The 13,395-nt window shown below is 44.1% G+C and overlaps 1 protein-coding gene across 1 annotated transcript in view; it reads right to left on the minus strand.

The window, feature by feature from the left end:
- The window catches only part of itga9 (integrin, alpha 9), a 135,531-nt gene that overhangs the window by 6,950 nt on the left and 115,186 nt on the right, over window positions 1-13,395 (minus strand). Inside the window, exons 22-26 of the mRNA XM_020461012.2 lie at window positions 12,705-12,813; window positions 9,371-9,478; window positions 4,851-4,976; window positions 3,618-3,737; window positions 2,709-2,804 (exon numbers count right to left, since the gene is read on the minus strand). Of these exons, the coding sequence (XP_020316601.2) occupies window positions 2,709-2,804; window positions 3,618-3,737; window positions 4,851-4,976; window positions 9,371-9,478; window positions 12,705-12,813 (559 nt within the window). The remainder of the gene's footprint in view (window positions 1-2,708; window positions 2,805-3,617; window positions 3,738-4,850; window positions 4,977-9,370; window positions 9,479-12,704; window positions 12,814-13,395) is intronic.

Here is a 13,395-nt window from a genome sequence, read left to right on the forward strand (position 1 = left end):
ACAGTGCAGTAGTATCTAACAATTCACAACAATACACACATCTAAAAGTAAAAGAATGGAATTAAGAAATAGATGAATATTAGGAAGAGCAATGTCAGAGTGGCATTGACTAAAATACAGTATATACAGTCCATATGAAATGAGTAAAACAGGATGTAAACATTATTAAGGTGACTAGTGTTCCATTTTTAAAGTGACCAGTGATTCCATGTCTATGTACATAGGGCAGCAGCCTCTAAGGTGCAGGGTTGAATGACGACTGCATGATGATGCCATTTCCTGGTTGATAATAGTGTCTGCTGTGAAATGTCTTACTTTTTAAACAGGCTCACGGGAAGTTCCTTTTTGGAACAATAGTGAGAGTATTACTTGGTCTCTGTCCCAAATGGCACCCTATTCCATTTAAAGTGCACTACTTTTGACCAGGACCCATAGGGCTCTGGTCAAAGCCCTAGTCAAAAGTAGTGTGCACTACAGGGAATAGGGTGCCATTTGGAATGCAAGTTTGGCTGTGTCAGAGACTGGAATGTCTGGAGGACTATTCCAAGGTGACTTTTAAAAGGAGTTGGATGAAGCAAGAATGTCTGAGAAAGATAGAGGATCCCATGGCGTTATGATTTCAAATCAATCATACAATTGCAGCATTCTTGTTCTAATCTAAGAAGAGAGTAGAATATTCCGTTGCATAAAATACCTGTTACCCATCTACATTTGAAGTGTTTAGTTATTTCTTTGTACATGTGAACGTATTTCAAAACATGAATCAAATCAATCCTACTATTGCATCATCCTCACACAGTAAGGCCACAGATAATATTGTGCTGCACATTATGTGATACCAATCAAAATTGGAGCGATGTATATAGCCATTTCAGTGCATATGACATGAGATTTTAAAACAACATTGAAACTACTGTATAGTCAGCTCATTTATGAATTTAAGAGAACTGGTTTGTTAAATTCAAATAAGAACTTCATAACAAACATTCTCAGTCTGAACAAACAGACAGTCTGATCCCACTATAAATTATAGGTCTAAGACATTTTTGCCTGCTTCCCATGACATTAATTTACAATGACCCACTAAATTATCTGTGTTTACGCTGACAAAATCCTTAGTTGACTTAACTCTTCATAATTTAGCTAAGTGCCAACCTCCAAGGCCAGAGAGGGAGTGAGCCTAAATATTGTCTCTGGAGGGGAGACGTGGTCTCAAACACGCGCACACACACTACTATAGGTGGCAACCAGACAGTGTGTGTTTGTGTCTGTGCTTGATTGAGCTTGCCTGGCTTAATGGACCAATTGAACTGCAAAGCTCGCCCATCTGACACTCCAGGCAGGCTAGAGCAAACAATCAAAATATGTAAGAAAGATCAGCCATAGCGTTTGAACCCAGGAAACCCTTCTCCTGTCCCTCCATCCTAGACATCAGGCTTCCACAATAACACACCATTCCAACTGGAATATATGGTGCATAGCGAAAAGGAAAATGACCATGAAATATGGAAGAATTTCACCTCTTTAAACTGTAACGTGTTCCGTTAAGAATACTGTCAGGAAACGTCCCAAATGGCATCCTATTCCTGATATCGTGCACTACTTCTGTGATCAAAAGTACGAGCACTATATATGTAATAGGGTGCCATTTGGGATGCGTACGCAGCGTTATCAGGAGTGTTTCACCGTGTGAGACTCCAGTCCTCATGGGATAAGGATGCAAATGTGGCATGAAAAACACAACACCGGCCGAACAACAGACAGAGAAGACAGAGACCCAGAAGGTGACGAGGATAAATCTTCTTTAACTGTCACTCCTCCTGAACGCTTTCCCACATTTGTAAAAACAAAAATCCGTTGTGGAATTCTGCCTTCTGTCATTATGAATGCCAAATCACTTGCGTGTGTGCAATGGGAACGTATGTTACCTTCTGATCTGTACTCTGACTGACTCCAGCTGAGTTTGTGCTGAGCTAACAACGTTGAAAAAATGTCTATGCCTACGGGTACTAAAACTTAAGGAACCATTTAAGGCGAGTCTTCCATTGCTGATCTTTATAACTCATACATTATTTTGTTCTCCCATCATTTACTAGGGCCTGTTTGCATGGCATGGGTGATAAACTAAGTCTTGTCAGCTGTTGATAAGTAACAGGCTTGCTGGGAAAAGGGCCCCATCGCAGTAAAGATAAACCAAGACTACTGCACCCCGAGGGAGCACAGGAACCTACGCTAGGAGATGGAGCAACGAGCTGGGGCCTGGAGGTCATCAATATAATCAGCTGAGAGGATCTGGGATGAGGGGATGCCGAGCGCTCGTCACTTCATTCCACTGGTCCACAGGCACATCCAATCACTCAACGCAAAGGCCTGCTGCCCTGTGTGAGTGTGTATGTATGTGTGTGTGTGTGTGCTACCCTGCTGTCCTTGAGGACTCACCCCCCCCCCAAAATACAACCCCCATGACATCCAGGTTGAGCTGGTTTCCTGCCACCAGCTGCTCCCCAGGCTTAAATCAAGATTCAGCTTCTAGATTCACCCCTCAAGGCTGGCTGAGGTACAACACCTAATAGTATTAAACTGGCTGTCTCACGGACATCATGTTGTGTCTACTACATGCTGAAACTGATCCCCTCAAACATGCTGATTGGGTCACACATAATGTAAAGTGCTTTGCAGTAATACATCTGTGTGAGTGATGTTCTTACTGAAGTGTCTTCTGATAGCCCCTCTGGTACCTCCATGGCCCTCCCGTCCACTCTCACATTACCCCTCGTCACGAACTGGATCAACGACGAGCTGTCCTATAGGTGTGTGAGGAGAAGGGGGGATAAATAGAAGGTGGGCGGGGGTTTAATACAACTTCCTTTAGATCCATAATGCAATACCAATATACTTGTGTAATAACCATGTCCAGTAACAATGTAATAATCATGTAATAACCGTGTAACAACCTTGTAAAAACCATGTAACAACCATGTAATAATGTAATACGTAATAATCATGTAATAACCGTGTAACAACCTTGTAAAAACCATGTAACAACCATGTAATAATGTAATACGTAATAACCATGTAATAACATAATAATAATGTAATAACATGTAATGTCATATGTAATAACCATGTAACAATGTCATATGTAATAACCATGTAAAAGTGTCATATGTAATAACCATGTAACAACTATGTAACAATGTCATATGTAATAACCATGCAACAACCATGTAACAATGTGATATGTAATAACCATGTAACAATGTCATATGCAATAACCTTGTAACAATGTAATAATATGTACTAACCATGTAACAATGTCATATGTAATAACCATGTAACAATGTCATATGTAATAATCATGTAACAGCCATGTAACAATGTCATATGTAATAACCATGTAACAATGTCATATGTAATAACCATGTAACAATGTCATGTAATAACCATGCAACAACCATGTAACAATGTCATATGTAATAATCATGTAACAACCATGTAACAATGTCATATGTAATAACCATGTAACAACTATGTAACAACCATGTAATAATCATGTAACAACCATGTAATAATCATGTAACAACCATGTAATAATTATGTAATAACCATGTGCATACCCGATTCAGTATCTCTGTGTTTAGTAGAAGTTTCACATCTATACTGATAGCATCCTCTTTGGTCTGGGAGCCTAGAGTACATGAGATAGTTAAACATGCTCTCCCTGGCCGGTCACAATCCTGTTGGAGAGAGAGATGAGGTAGAGAGACAGTGAGAGGGGGAATTGGGAGAGAAAGAGAGAGAGAGAGCGAGATGGAGAGAGAGAGGAATGATAGGGATTGAGAGAGAGAAAGAGACAGAGAGAGAGAGAAAGAAGGGGGGATAGAGAGCGGGAGCGAGAGAGAGAAGTGGAGAGAGAAGGGGGAGAGAGATAGGGACACAGAGAGAGAAAGAATGGGGGATAGAGAGCGGGAGCGAGAGAGAGAGAAGTGGAGAGAGATAGGGACACAGAGAGAGAAAGGGGGGATAGAGAGCAGGAGAGAGGGAGAGAGGACAGAGAGAAAGGGGGGATAGAGGGCAGGAGAGAGGACAGAGAGAGAAAGGGGGGATAGAGAGCAGGAGAGAGGGAGAGAGGACAGAGAGAAAGGGGGGATAGAGGGCAGGAGAGAGGACAGAGAGAGAAAGGGGGGATAGAGAGCAGGAGAGAGGGAGAGAGGACAGAGAGAAAGGGGGGATAGAGAGCAGGAGAGAGGACAGAGAGAGAAAGGGGGGATAGAGAGCAGGAGAGAGGGAGAGAGGACAGAGAGAGAAAGGGGGATAGAGAGCAGGAGAGAGGGAGAGAGGACAGAGAGAAAGGGGGGATAGAGAGCAGGAGAGAGGGAGAGAGGACAGAGAGAGAAAGGGGGGGATAGAGAGCAGGAGAGAGGGAGAGAGGACAGAGAGAGAAAGGGGGGATAGAGAGCAGGAGAGAGGGAGAGAGGACAGAGAGAGAAAGGGGGGATAGAGAGCAGGAGAGAGGGAGAGAGGACAGAGAGAGAAAGAAGGAGAGAGGTGAACAGTTGTTACACTACAACACACATCATACATCAGCAGGGGAAATACCTTCAGTGAACCCTAAAACTCCACTGACTGTGACTGTCCCAAGTGTGTGTGGAAGTGTGTGTGCATGCATCTGTATGTTTGCATGAGTGCGTCTGTGTGTGAAACTTTCTCTCTTTGTGCCTATGTGTGTGTGTGTGTGTTTCTCTCTCTGTGTCTGTGTTGTGTGTTTCTCTCTCTGTGTCTGTGTTGTGTATTTCTCTCTCTGTGTCTGTGTTGTGTGTTTCTCTCTGTATGCGTGTGTGTTTATTTACCAGGACCCTGCGGCCAGACTTGGTGAAGAAGGCGAAGATGGTGTGGAAGATATTCTCTCTGTCCTGGGGGATGGTACAGGGCTGGGGGTTCCTGTGGGGGGTACAGTTCCCTCGCCCCTCCGCCACCTGGGGAGATGGAGGGAGAGGGGGAGAGAGGAGGGGGAGGTTGAGGGAGGAGAGGGAGGATAGGAGTTGGAGAGAGAAATCTCTCAGAATTGTTCAACAATATACACATTCTACAAGTAAGTAATAACAGAGGACTCTCCTGAGAGCCCAATAATGTTATTTTTAAGACCCACTGATGTTCATACACATATATTTCTCATAATGTTAAAGGTTTAACAATATGTTTATTGGTTTAACATGATTTTTACTTGTTTTAAAAAGTACAAGGACTGGGTGCCTGTGGGACCGTCGCTGAGTGAAGAAAAAAGTCTGACTCTGGTTCATTGGACTCGGCCTTCAGCTTGTAGGGGTCCCCAGGGTGTGAGCTTGAGAGTGTGGATGTGGAGACTGTCTCTGTCCCAAATGGGAACCTACTTCCTATATAGTGCTCTGGTCAAAAGTAGGACACTATATAGGGAGTAGGCTGCCATTTGGGACGCAAGCCTGTCTATCAGGCATACTGTCAGCTATTCCTGCTGATGTCCCAGGATTATGGGTCTTAGGGGTTGAGAGGAAGTTCTGTCCCCCAGCAGGAGGGCAGGAGGTGGGGGTAGAAAATGACAGACGGTGCCGCTCCCTGACAGGTTTCCCATATGGAGTGATTTAGAGCCAGGGTGGTTTATCACCACCAACCATACCCCCAGGGAACACTTCCCCTTTCCTCTCTCTGCTTACGCTTTCCTCTGACTCCCCCCTCTCCCTCTCTACCCCCATATCTCTCTCTTTGTCGCTCTTTCTTTCTCCCTCCCCCACCATTTCTCTTTCTCTACTATCCCTCTTTTTCTCCCTCTGTCTCGCTCCACACTCTGTTTCTCTCTCTCCATCTCTCCCCGATCCTTCGCTTTCTCCCTCTCTCATCCCCCTTTTTGATCTCTCCATCTCTACCCGACCCCCCCTCTTTCTTTCTTTCTCTCTCTCACAACCTCACCCTCTCTCTTATCCAGAAGGGGAAGTGTCCTATAACCTCTCCATTGTCTGTTTTATACCACCCACTACCTCTCTACCCCTTCAGAGCACTATTTTATTCTATCTACAATCGCTACACTTTTATGACTTTGGGCTTAACTGTCCAGGGTATCCTGTGTTTTTGTTACTTCAATCCACTGCCTGAGAAAGAGTCATGTCTGTGACCCAAATGGCACTCTGTTCCCTATATAGGGCACTACTTTTTCGGGAATAGGATGCCATTTTGGACAGACAATATCATTCATACAGTGGACTAACTTTAACTCTGTCTGTTAGATGAGAGAGAGATATATAGAAAGAGTGAGGTGAGAGAGAATGCGAGAATGAGATAGAAAGAGAGAGAGAGAGAATGAGAGCGATAAAGAATGAGAGAGAGAGAAGAGAGAAAGAAAGAGGAGAGAGAGAGAGAGGAGAGAGAAAGAGGAGAGAGACTCCCTGCTGGAAGAGAATTTAATGGTATGGAATTCTGAATAGATTGATGGTATGTTTAGTTTCCCTAGAGAAAGGACCACAGCTCATTTTGCTGTGATACATTATATCAATAAAGACATTGTTGACTCTCAAAAGCTGGTTTTGTTTTACGACTGCATCATTATTGTACATGAAAAAACAATGTTGTTTCTGGCGTCAGTGTGTAGCCCACAATTTGGTGCCAGACAGGTGTTGGACTAATTAACCAATTATGTTTATTTATTTTGTATCCATTGCTACCAGATTCTTAGTTAATACCAATCAAATCTCAGGTAAGTATAATCTTAAACCGAGCTCCTAAATAAAGGGTTACCTTGTTGTTTTTTTTACACTGAAATCAACAGGTTAGGGTGAATGTAAGATCATGACTGGAAATCAAACAAACTGCAACGCGCCAAGTTTTTTTGCTCGTTTTTCTTGCATGTTTATTTTGTCTGTTAATAGATGTCTGTCACGCTGAAATACAGTATAAGGAGAACATCTCACTGTAAAATCCTTATCCATATAGGACAGAGAGACTACATATTCAGACCGTGTTAATTAACACAGACAAAATGTGTATCCAAAATGGCACCCTATTCCCTATGTAGTGCACTACTTTTGACCAGGGCCCCAGTTTCTGATCGCTGTGACTCCAAATCTATGTTGGGGATGTTATAGAATAGTAGAATGATCTGCAGGTGTCCCATTACCCCCCGTTTCCCCCCGCCATCTCCCCGTTAGTTCCATGCAAGCTATCTGATCCTTCCAAGTGATTCCAGATGTGGTGACGCAGGGTGGGATACGGTCTGCAGTCTCTGCTCCAGTCCTCCCATTCACACAGTCAACACAATTAACAGGTTGAGCTCTCCCCTGATCTACCTATATGCAGGGGTTATGATAACACAGCACCCACTGAGGGTATGGAGTTTCTCAGCCTAAATGAGACACTGCTGTTCTGAAACAAAATGGTCGCCCAGCCAGGCTAGCTATAGTAGCTGTATCAACATTTCTTTCCCCTTTATAGATTTTTTGGGGGCCTCAAAAGGTGCCTAGCACTGTTCTAACAGGTCCTGTGTTCCATGACCCTAGACAGATAAACTAGCAGCTTGTATTAAAGTGTTTGCTACTGTGGATCCAGAGCACTCGGCCATGAAGGCAAACAAGAGTGATAGACTTCATTCTGTAGGATAAAGGCAACAAAGGTCGATAAACCAATAAATAATGCCAGAGGTACAGATGTTTGGGCGAATGGGTAAATAGTGTGGGTAGACTGCTGTTGGACATATAGACAGCGAAATAATGTTATGGGTCTCCCCTCTGAGCCTGGTTCTTGTCTAGATATCTTCCTTCTAGGAAGTTTTTCACTAGCCTTTTGATTGCCCTTTGAAGTCCAGGCTCGGTTAAGCATTAGCATGCTTCAGTTCGGCTGGCGCCGAGCTGAACTTGGCTAGGCAAACCGAACGAATGTGCTCGCATAGTCCCTTAAAAGACCTTTGCTTGAACAATTAGAAAAAAAGCGCCAATAGCACTATTTGTCCACTTTGAGATGCTGTAGCCAATATACACTTCCTCAAAATTGTTAGAATTAAACTCAAGAAATCTGTCATTCATTTTGATGTTTTTGCCGAGGAGATCTCGGCAAAAACTAAGATATTTAGTGCAGTATTTCTCAATAACAAAAAATACTTTATTGAAGAATCCCTACTGCTGACCAATCACCGTCGAAGGGGCGTAGACTTCGGCTACTGACCTTGGCTTGCCTCGAGAAAGAATGATGTGAGCCCGAACAGCCCCCCCAAAAAGTCCAAAACAAACAAAAACATACCCTATTTGCATGGGACTAGAATTACTATAGAACGTCGGTTATGTAATTATTACCCCAGCATGTCCGTTTTTCCAGTGGACGATTCGGATGGGATTAGTTTTACCAAACTGCCCCTGTAATAATTTGTTTTCCTTATTCAAAATTGACCGCTATGAAGGAAGCCTGGAGGCTCTCCAGGCGAGAAGATATTTCAAATGTCTAGGAATATGCTGATATTGACCTGATGACTTTCAGTCAAAATAATAATGCATATCAATTCACTTCCTTCAACCTACGCAGACACTTAATTACCTGACGTATTTTGCAATTTATCAATTCATTAGCACAATATCGTCCACTTCATTATTTAAAAGAGAAGTATGGCACTAGGAAAGTTGATATGTGACAAAACAGATCATTCATCTGTAGGCCATGTGCATAGCACTTTGTTTAAGTGTCGATTTGTTCCCCTGTTCTTACCCAAACTGGGTGCTCCACCTGTTAAACTCTGTAATATCCCTTAAAACACAGGAATGATGATTCGCACAGGATAAGTATTATCAGAGGACCTGGGAGTTTTCTGAAAAACAGTAGGTTTTTAGGGCTGGGATAACAACCTTCCTGTAAAAACGAGTGACATGGCAGATTCGGACAGGACTAAAATGACGGATGTGGTGATTTGTGCTCGTGCACATAATTCCATTACCTGAGCTGCCGCAGTAAAACCGCCCCAATAGGGCTATAATATATGCACAAACTGTTTTGGCTGGGAAGCATGCGGACGCCTTTGGTGTAAAGCACTTTGTAGAGTCTGCTGATGTAACAAGGACCTTATACATGAATCTGATTCATTTAATTTGATTGATAGACTGCTTTTGGATGGATGGATTGGTAAATAATGTAGATTCCTGGTCGATCATTTGGACAGATGGATGGACAGGTAAAAAGACTGTTGTTGGCAGACAGGTAGGCCAGACTGAGGTACACACCTATGGTACACATCTGCCCTTTTGCCAGCCAGATGGTTGATTGATAGATAGACAGATACATACATATATAGACAGATACATACATATATAGACAGATACATACATACATAGACAGATACATACATACATACAGACAGACAGACCTGTGAGTCCATGATGAGGAACATGTCGGCCCCATTGCCAGCCAGCCGGTTGGGGATCCTGATGTCCACTATGGAGCCAGGGAGCCTGCTGGGGCCATTGTTGATCACCTGGAAGAAGATGAGAAAGAGGGAAATATTAGGGAGAGAAATATTGTGGAGGGTAGAGAGAAATAGAAAGTCGGGGGTTAGAGAGGTAGAGAATTGAGGTTAGAGAGAGATGGTGTGGGCGGGGCCTAGCTCCTCTCCCATTCCCCAGGCGCTCTCATTTGTTGACTTCTGTAACCGTAAAAGCCTTGGTTTCATGCATGTTAACATTAGAAGCCTCCTCCCTAAGTTTGTTTTATTCACTGCCCTAGCACACTCTGGCTTAGGAAGACCACCAAAAACCCTGAAAGTTCCATCCCTAACTATAACATTTTCCGACAAGATAGAACTGCCAAAGGGGGCGGAGTTGCAATCTACTGCAGGGATAGCCTGCAGAGTTCTGTCTTACTATCCAGGTCTGTGCCCAAACAATTTGAGCTTCTACTTTAAAAAATCCACCTCTCCAGAAACAAGTCTCTTACCGTTGCCGTTGCCCCCAGCTGTGCCCTGGACACCATATGCGAATTGATTGCCCCCCCCCCCCCCCCATCTATCTTCAGAGTTCATTCTGTTAGGTGACCTAAACTGGGACATGCTTAACACCCTGGCCATCCTACAATCTAAGCTTGATGCTCTCAATCTCACACAAATTATTAATGAACCCACCAGGTACAAACCCAAATCTATAAACACGGGCACCCTCATAGATATCATCCTAACCAACCTGCCCTCAAAATACACCTCCGCTGTCTTCAACCAGGATCTCAGCGATCACTGCCTCATTGCCTGCATCCGTAATGGGTCTGCGGTCAAGCGACCACCCCTCATCACTGTGAAACGCTCCCTAAAACACTTCTGCGAGCAGGCCTTTCTAATCGACCTGGCCCGGGTATCCTGGAAGGATATTGACCTCATTCCGTCAGTAGAGGACACCTGGTTGTTCTTTAAAAGTGCTTTCCTCACCATCTTAAATAAGCATGCTCCATTCCCAAAAATTAGAACAAGGAACAGATATAGCCCTTGGTTCACTCCAGACCTGACTGCCCTTGACCAGCACAAAAACATCCTATGGCGTACTGCATTAGCATCGAATAGCCCCCACGATATGCAACTTTTCAGGGACGTTAGGAACCAATATACACAGGCAGTTAGGAAAGCAAAGGCTAGCTTTTTCAAACAGACATTTGCATCCTGTAGCACTAACTCCAAAAAGTTTGTGACACTGTAAAGTCCATGGAGAATAAGAGCACCTCCTCACAGCTGCCCACTGTACTGAGGCTAAGAAACACTGTCACCACCGATGAATCCACAATAATTGAGAATTTCAATAAGCATTTTTCTACGACTGACCATGCTTTCCACCTGGCTGCCCCGACCCCGGTCAACAGCCCTGCACCCCCACTGCAACTTGCCCAAGCCTCCCCATTTCTCCTTCACCCAAATCCAGATAGCTGATGTTCTGAAAGAGCTGCAAAATCTGGACCCCTACAAATCAGCAGGGCTAGACAATCTGGACCCTTTCTGAAATTGTTGCAACCCCTATTACTAGCTTGTTCATCCTCTCTTTTGTATCATCTGAGATCCCCAAAGATTGGAACGCTGCCGTGGTCATCCCCCTCTTCAAAGGGGGAGACACTCTAGACCCAAACTGCTACAGACCTATATCTATCCCACCATGCCTTTCTAAGGTCTTCGAAAGCCAAGTTAACAAACAGATCACCGGCCATTTCGAATTCCACCGTACCTTCTCCGCTATGCAATCTGGTTTCCGAGCTGGTATACGGGTGCACCTCAGCCACGCTCAAGGTCCTAAACGATATCATAACCGCCATCGATAAGAGACAATACTGTGCAGCTGTTTTCATTGACCTGGCCAAGGCATTCGACTCTGTCAATCACCATATTCTTATCGGCAGACTCAACAGCCGTGGCTTCTCAAAAGACTGCCTAGCCTGGTTCACCAACTACTTCTCTGACAGAGTTCTGGCCTGTTGTCCAGAACTCTGGCAGTCTCAATGGGGGTGCCACAAGGTTCAATCCTCGGGCCGACTCTTTTCTCTGTATAAATCAATGATGTCGCTCTTGCTGCTGGTGATTCTCTGATCCACCTGTACGCAGATGACACCATTCTGTATACTTCTGGCCCTTCTTCGGACACTTAACTAACCTCCAGACGAGCTTCAATGCCATACAACTCTCCTTCCGTGGCCACCAACTGCTCTTAAATGCAAGCAAAATGAAATGCATACCCTTCAACCGATCGCTGCCCAAACCTACCCACCCGTCCAGCATCACTACTCTGGACGGTTCTGACTTAGAATATGTGGACAACTACAAATACCTAGGTGTCTGGTTAGACTGTAAACTCTCCTTCCAGACTCACATTAAGCATCTCCAATCCAAAATTAAATCTGTCATTTACAAAATAGCCTCCAACACTCTACTCAGCAAATCGGATGCAGTCTATCACAGTGCCGTCCGTTATTGTCACCAAAGCCCCACATACTACCCACCACTGCAACCTGTATGCTCTCGTTGACTGGCCCTCGCTTCATATCTGTCGCCAAACCCACTGGCTCCAGGTCATCTATAAGTTGTTGCTAGGTAAAGCCCTGCCTTATCTCAGCTCACTGGTCACCATAGCAGCAACCACCCGCAGCACGCGCTCCAGCAGGTATATTTCACTGGTCATCCCCAAAGCCAATTCCTCCTCCGGCCGCCTTTTCTTCCAGTTCTCTGCTGCCAATGACTGGAACGACCTGCAAAAATCACTGAAACTGGAGACTCATATCTCCCTCACTAGCTTTAAGCACTAGCTGTCAGAGCAGTTCACAGTTCACTGCACCTGTACATAGCTAATCTGTAAATAGCCCATCCAACTACCTCATCACCATATTGTTATTTATTTTGCATCCCAGTACCGCTACTTACACACTCATCTTCTGCACATCTATCACCCGTGTTTAATTTGCAATACTGTAATAATTGCCACTATGGCCTATTTATTGCCTCACCCTCCTTATCCTACCTCATTTGCACAAACTGTATATAGACTTTCTCTATTGTATTATTGACTGTATGTTTGTTTATTCCATGTGTAACTCTGTGTTGTTGTTTGAGTCGCACTGCTTTGTTTTATCTTGGCCAGGTCGCAGTTGTAAATGAGAACTTGTTCTCAACTTGCCTACCTGGTTAAATAAAGGTGAAATAAATCAAATAAACGGGGTGCCGGGAGGGGTGTCACCAGTACCTGAAAGGTGAAGTTGAGTGGCTGGAAGTTACACTCCATGTCCTCCAGCTGGACGAAGCGAGAGGCATCGATGGAGTTCCCATACTCAAAGGACGTCGGGTTCACCACACTGTGGACAGACGGACGGACAGAGAGACAGACAGAATGTCAGGCATCAAGGCAGACAGGCAAGCAGATGGACAGTTAGACAGTTCAACTAACAGTCAGTCAGTCAGACAGACAGTAATTGGTATTGCACATTACCAACAGATTCATGATATCAAATCACTTTTTTTAATAACAAATTTGTGTAGGTCTGTATGTTTTATATATAAATTGACTGTAAGAGAGGGTGATTAAAGACTGGTGTGTGTTGTCCAGATGTTTTCTTTGTGTCCTGCGGGGCAGGAAGGCTGTTCTGTTGTTGTGAGAATGGAACATTTCAGCTTGAAAGCCCTTTATCTCTAGCTGCATTTTATCAGAGAGATAGTTAGTTCAGAGAGAGAGAGAGTGAGGGACAGACACAGAGAGAGAAACACACAGAGAGAGAGAGACAAGAGAAACAGAGAGAGACAGACATAAAGAGAGCATAAATCAGAGAAAATGGAGAGAGAGATGCAATGTCCAAATGGCCAAGTTCCTCCACAGAGAGAAAACAGCTCAGCTACAGCTCTGCTGTCTGATAATGCTGTCTGATAATGTAACTCAGCTC

Source organism: Oncorhynchus kisutch, linkage group LG25 (assembly GCF_002021735.2).
Source record: "Oncorhynchus kisutch isolate 150728-3 linkage group LG25, Okis_V2, whole genome shotgun sequence".
In the NCBI taxonomy this organism is placed as follows: domain Eukaryota; kingdom Metazoa; phylum Chordata; class Actinopteri; order Salmoniformes; family Salmonidae; genus Oncorhynchus; species Oncorhynchus kisutch.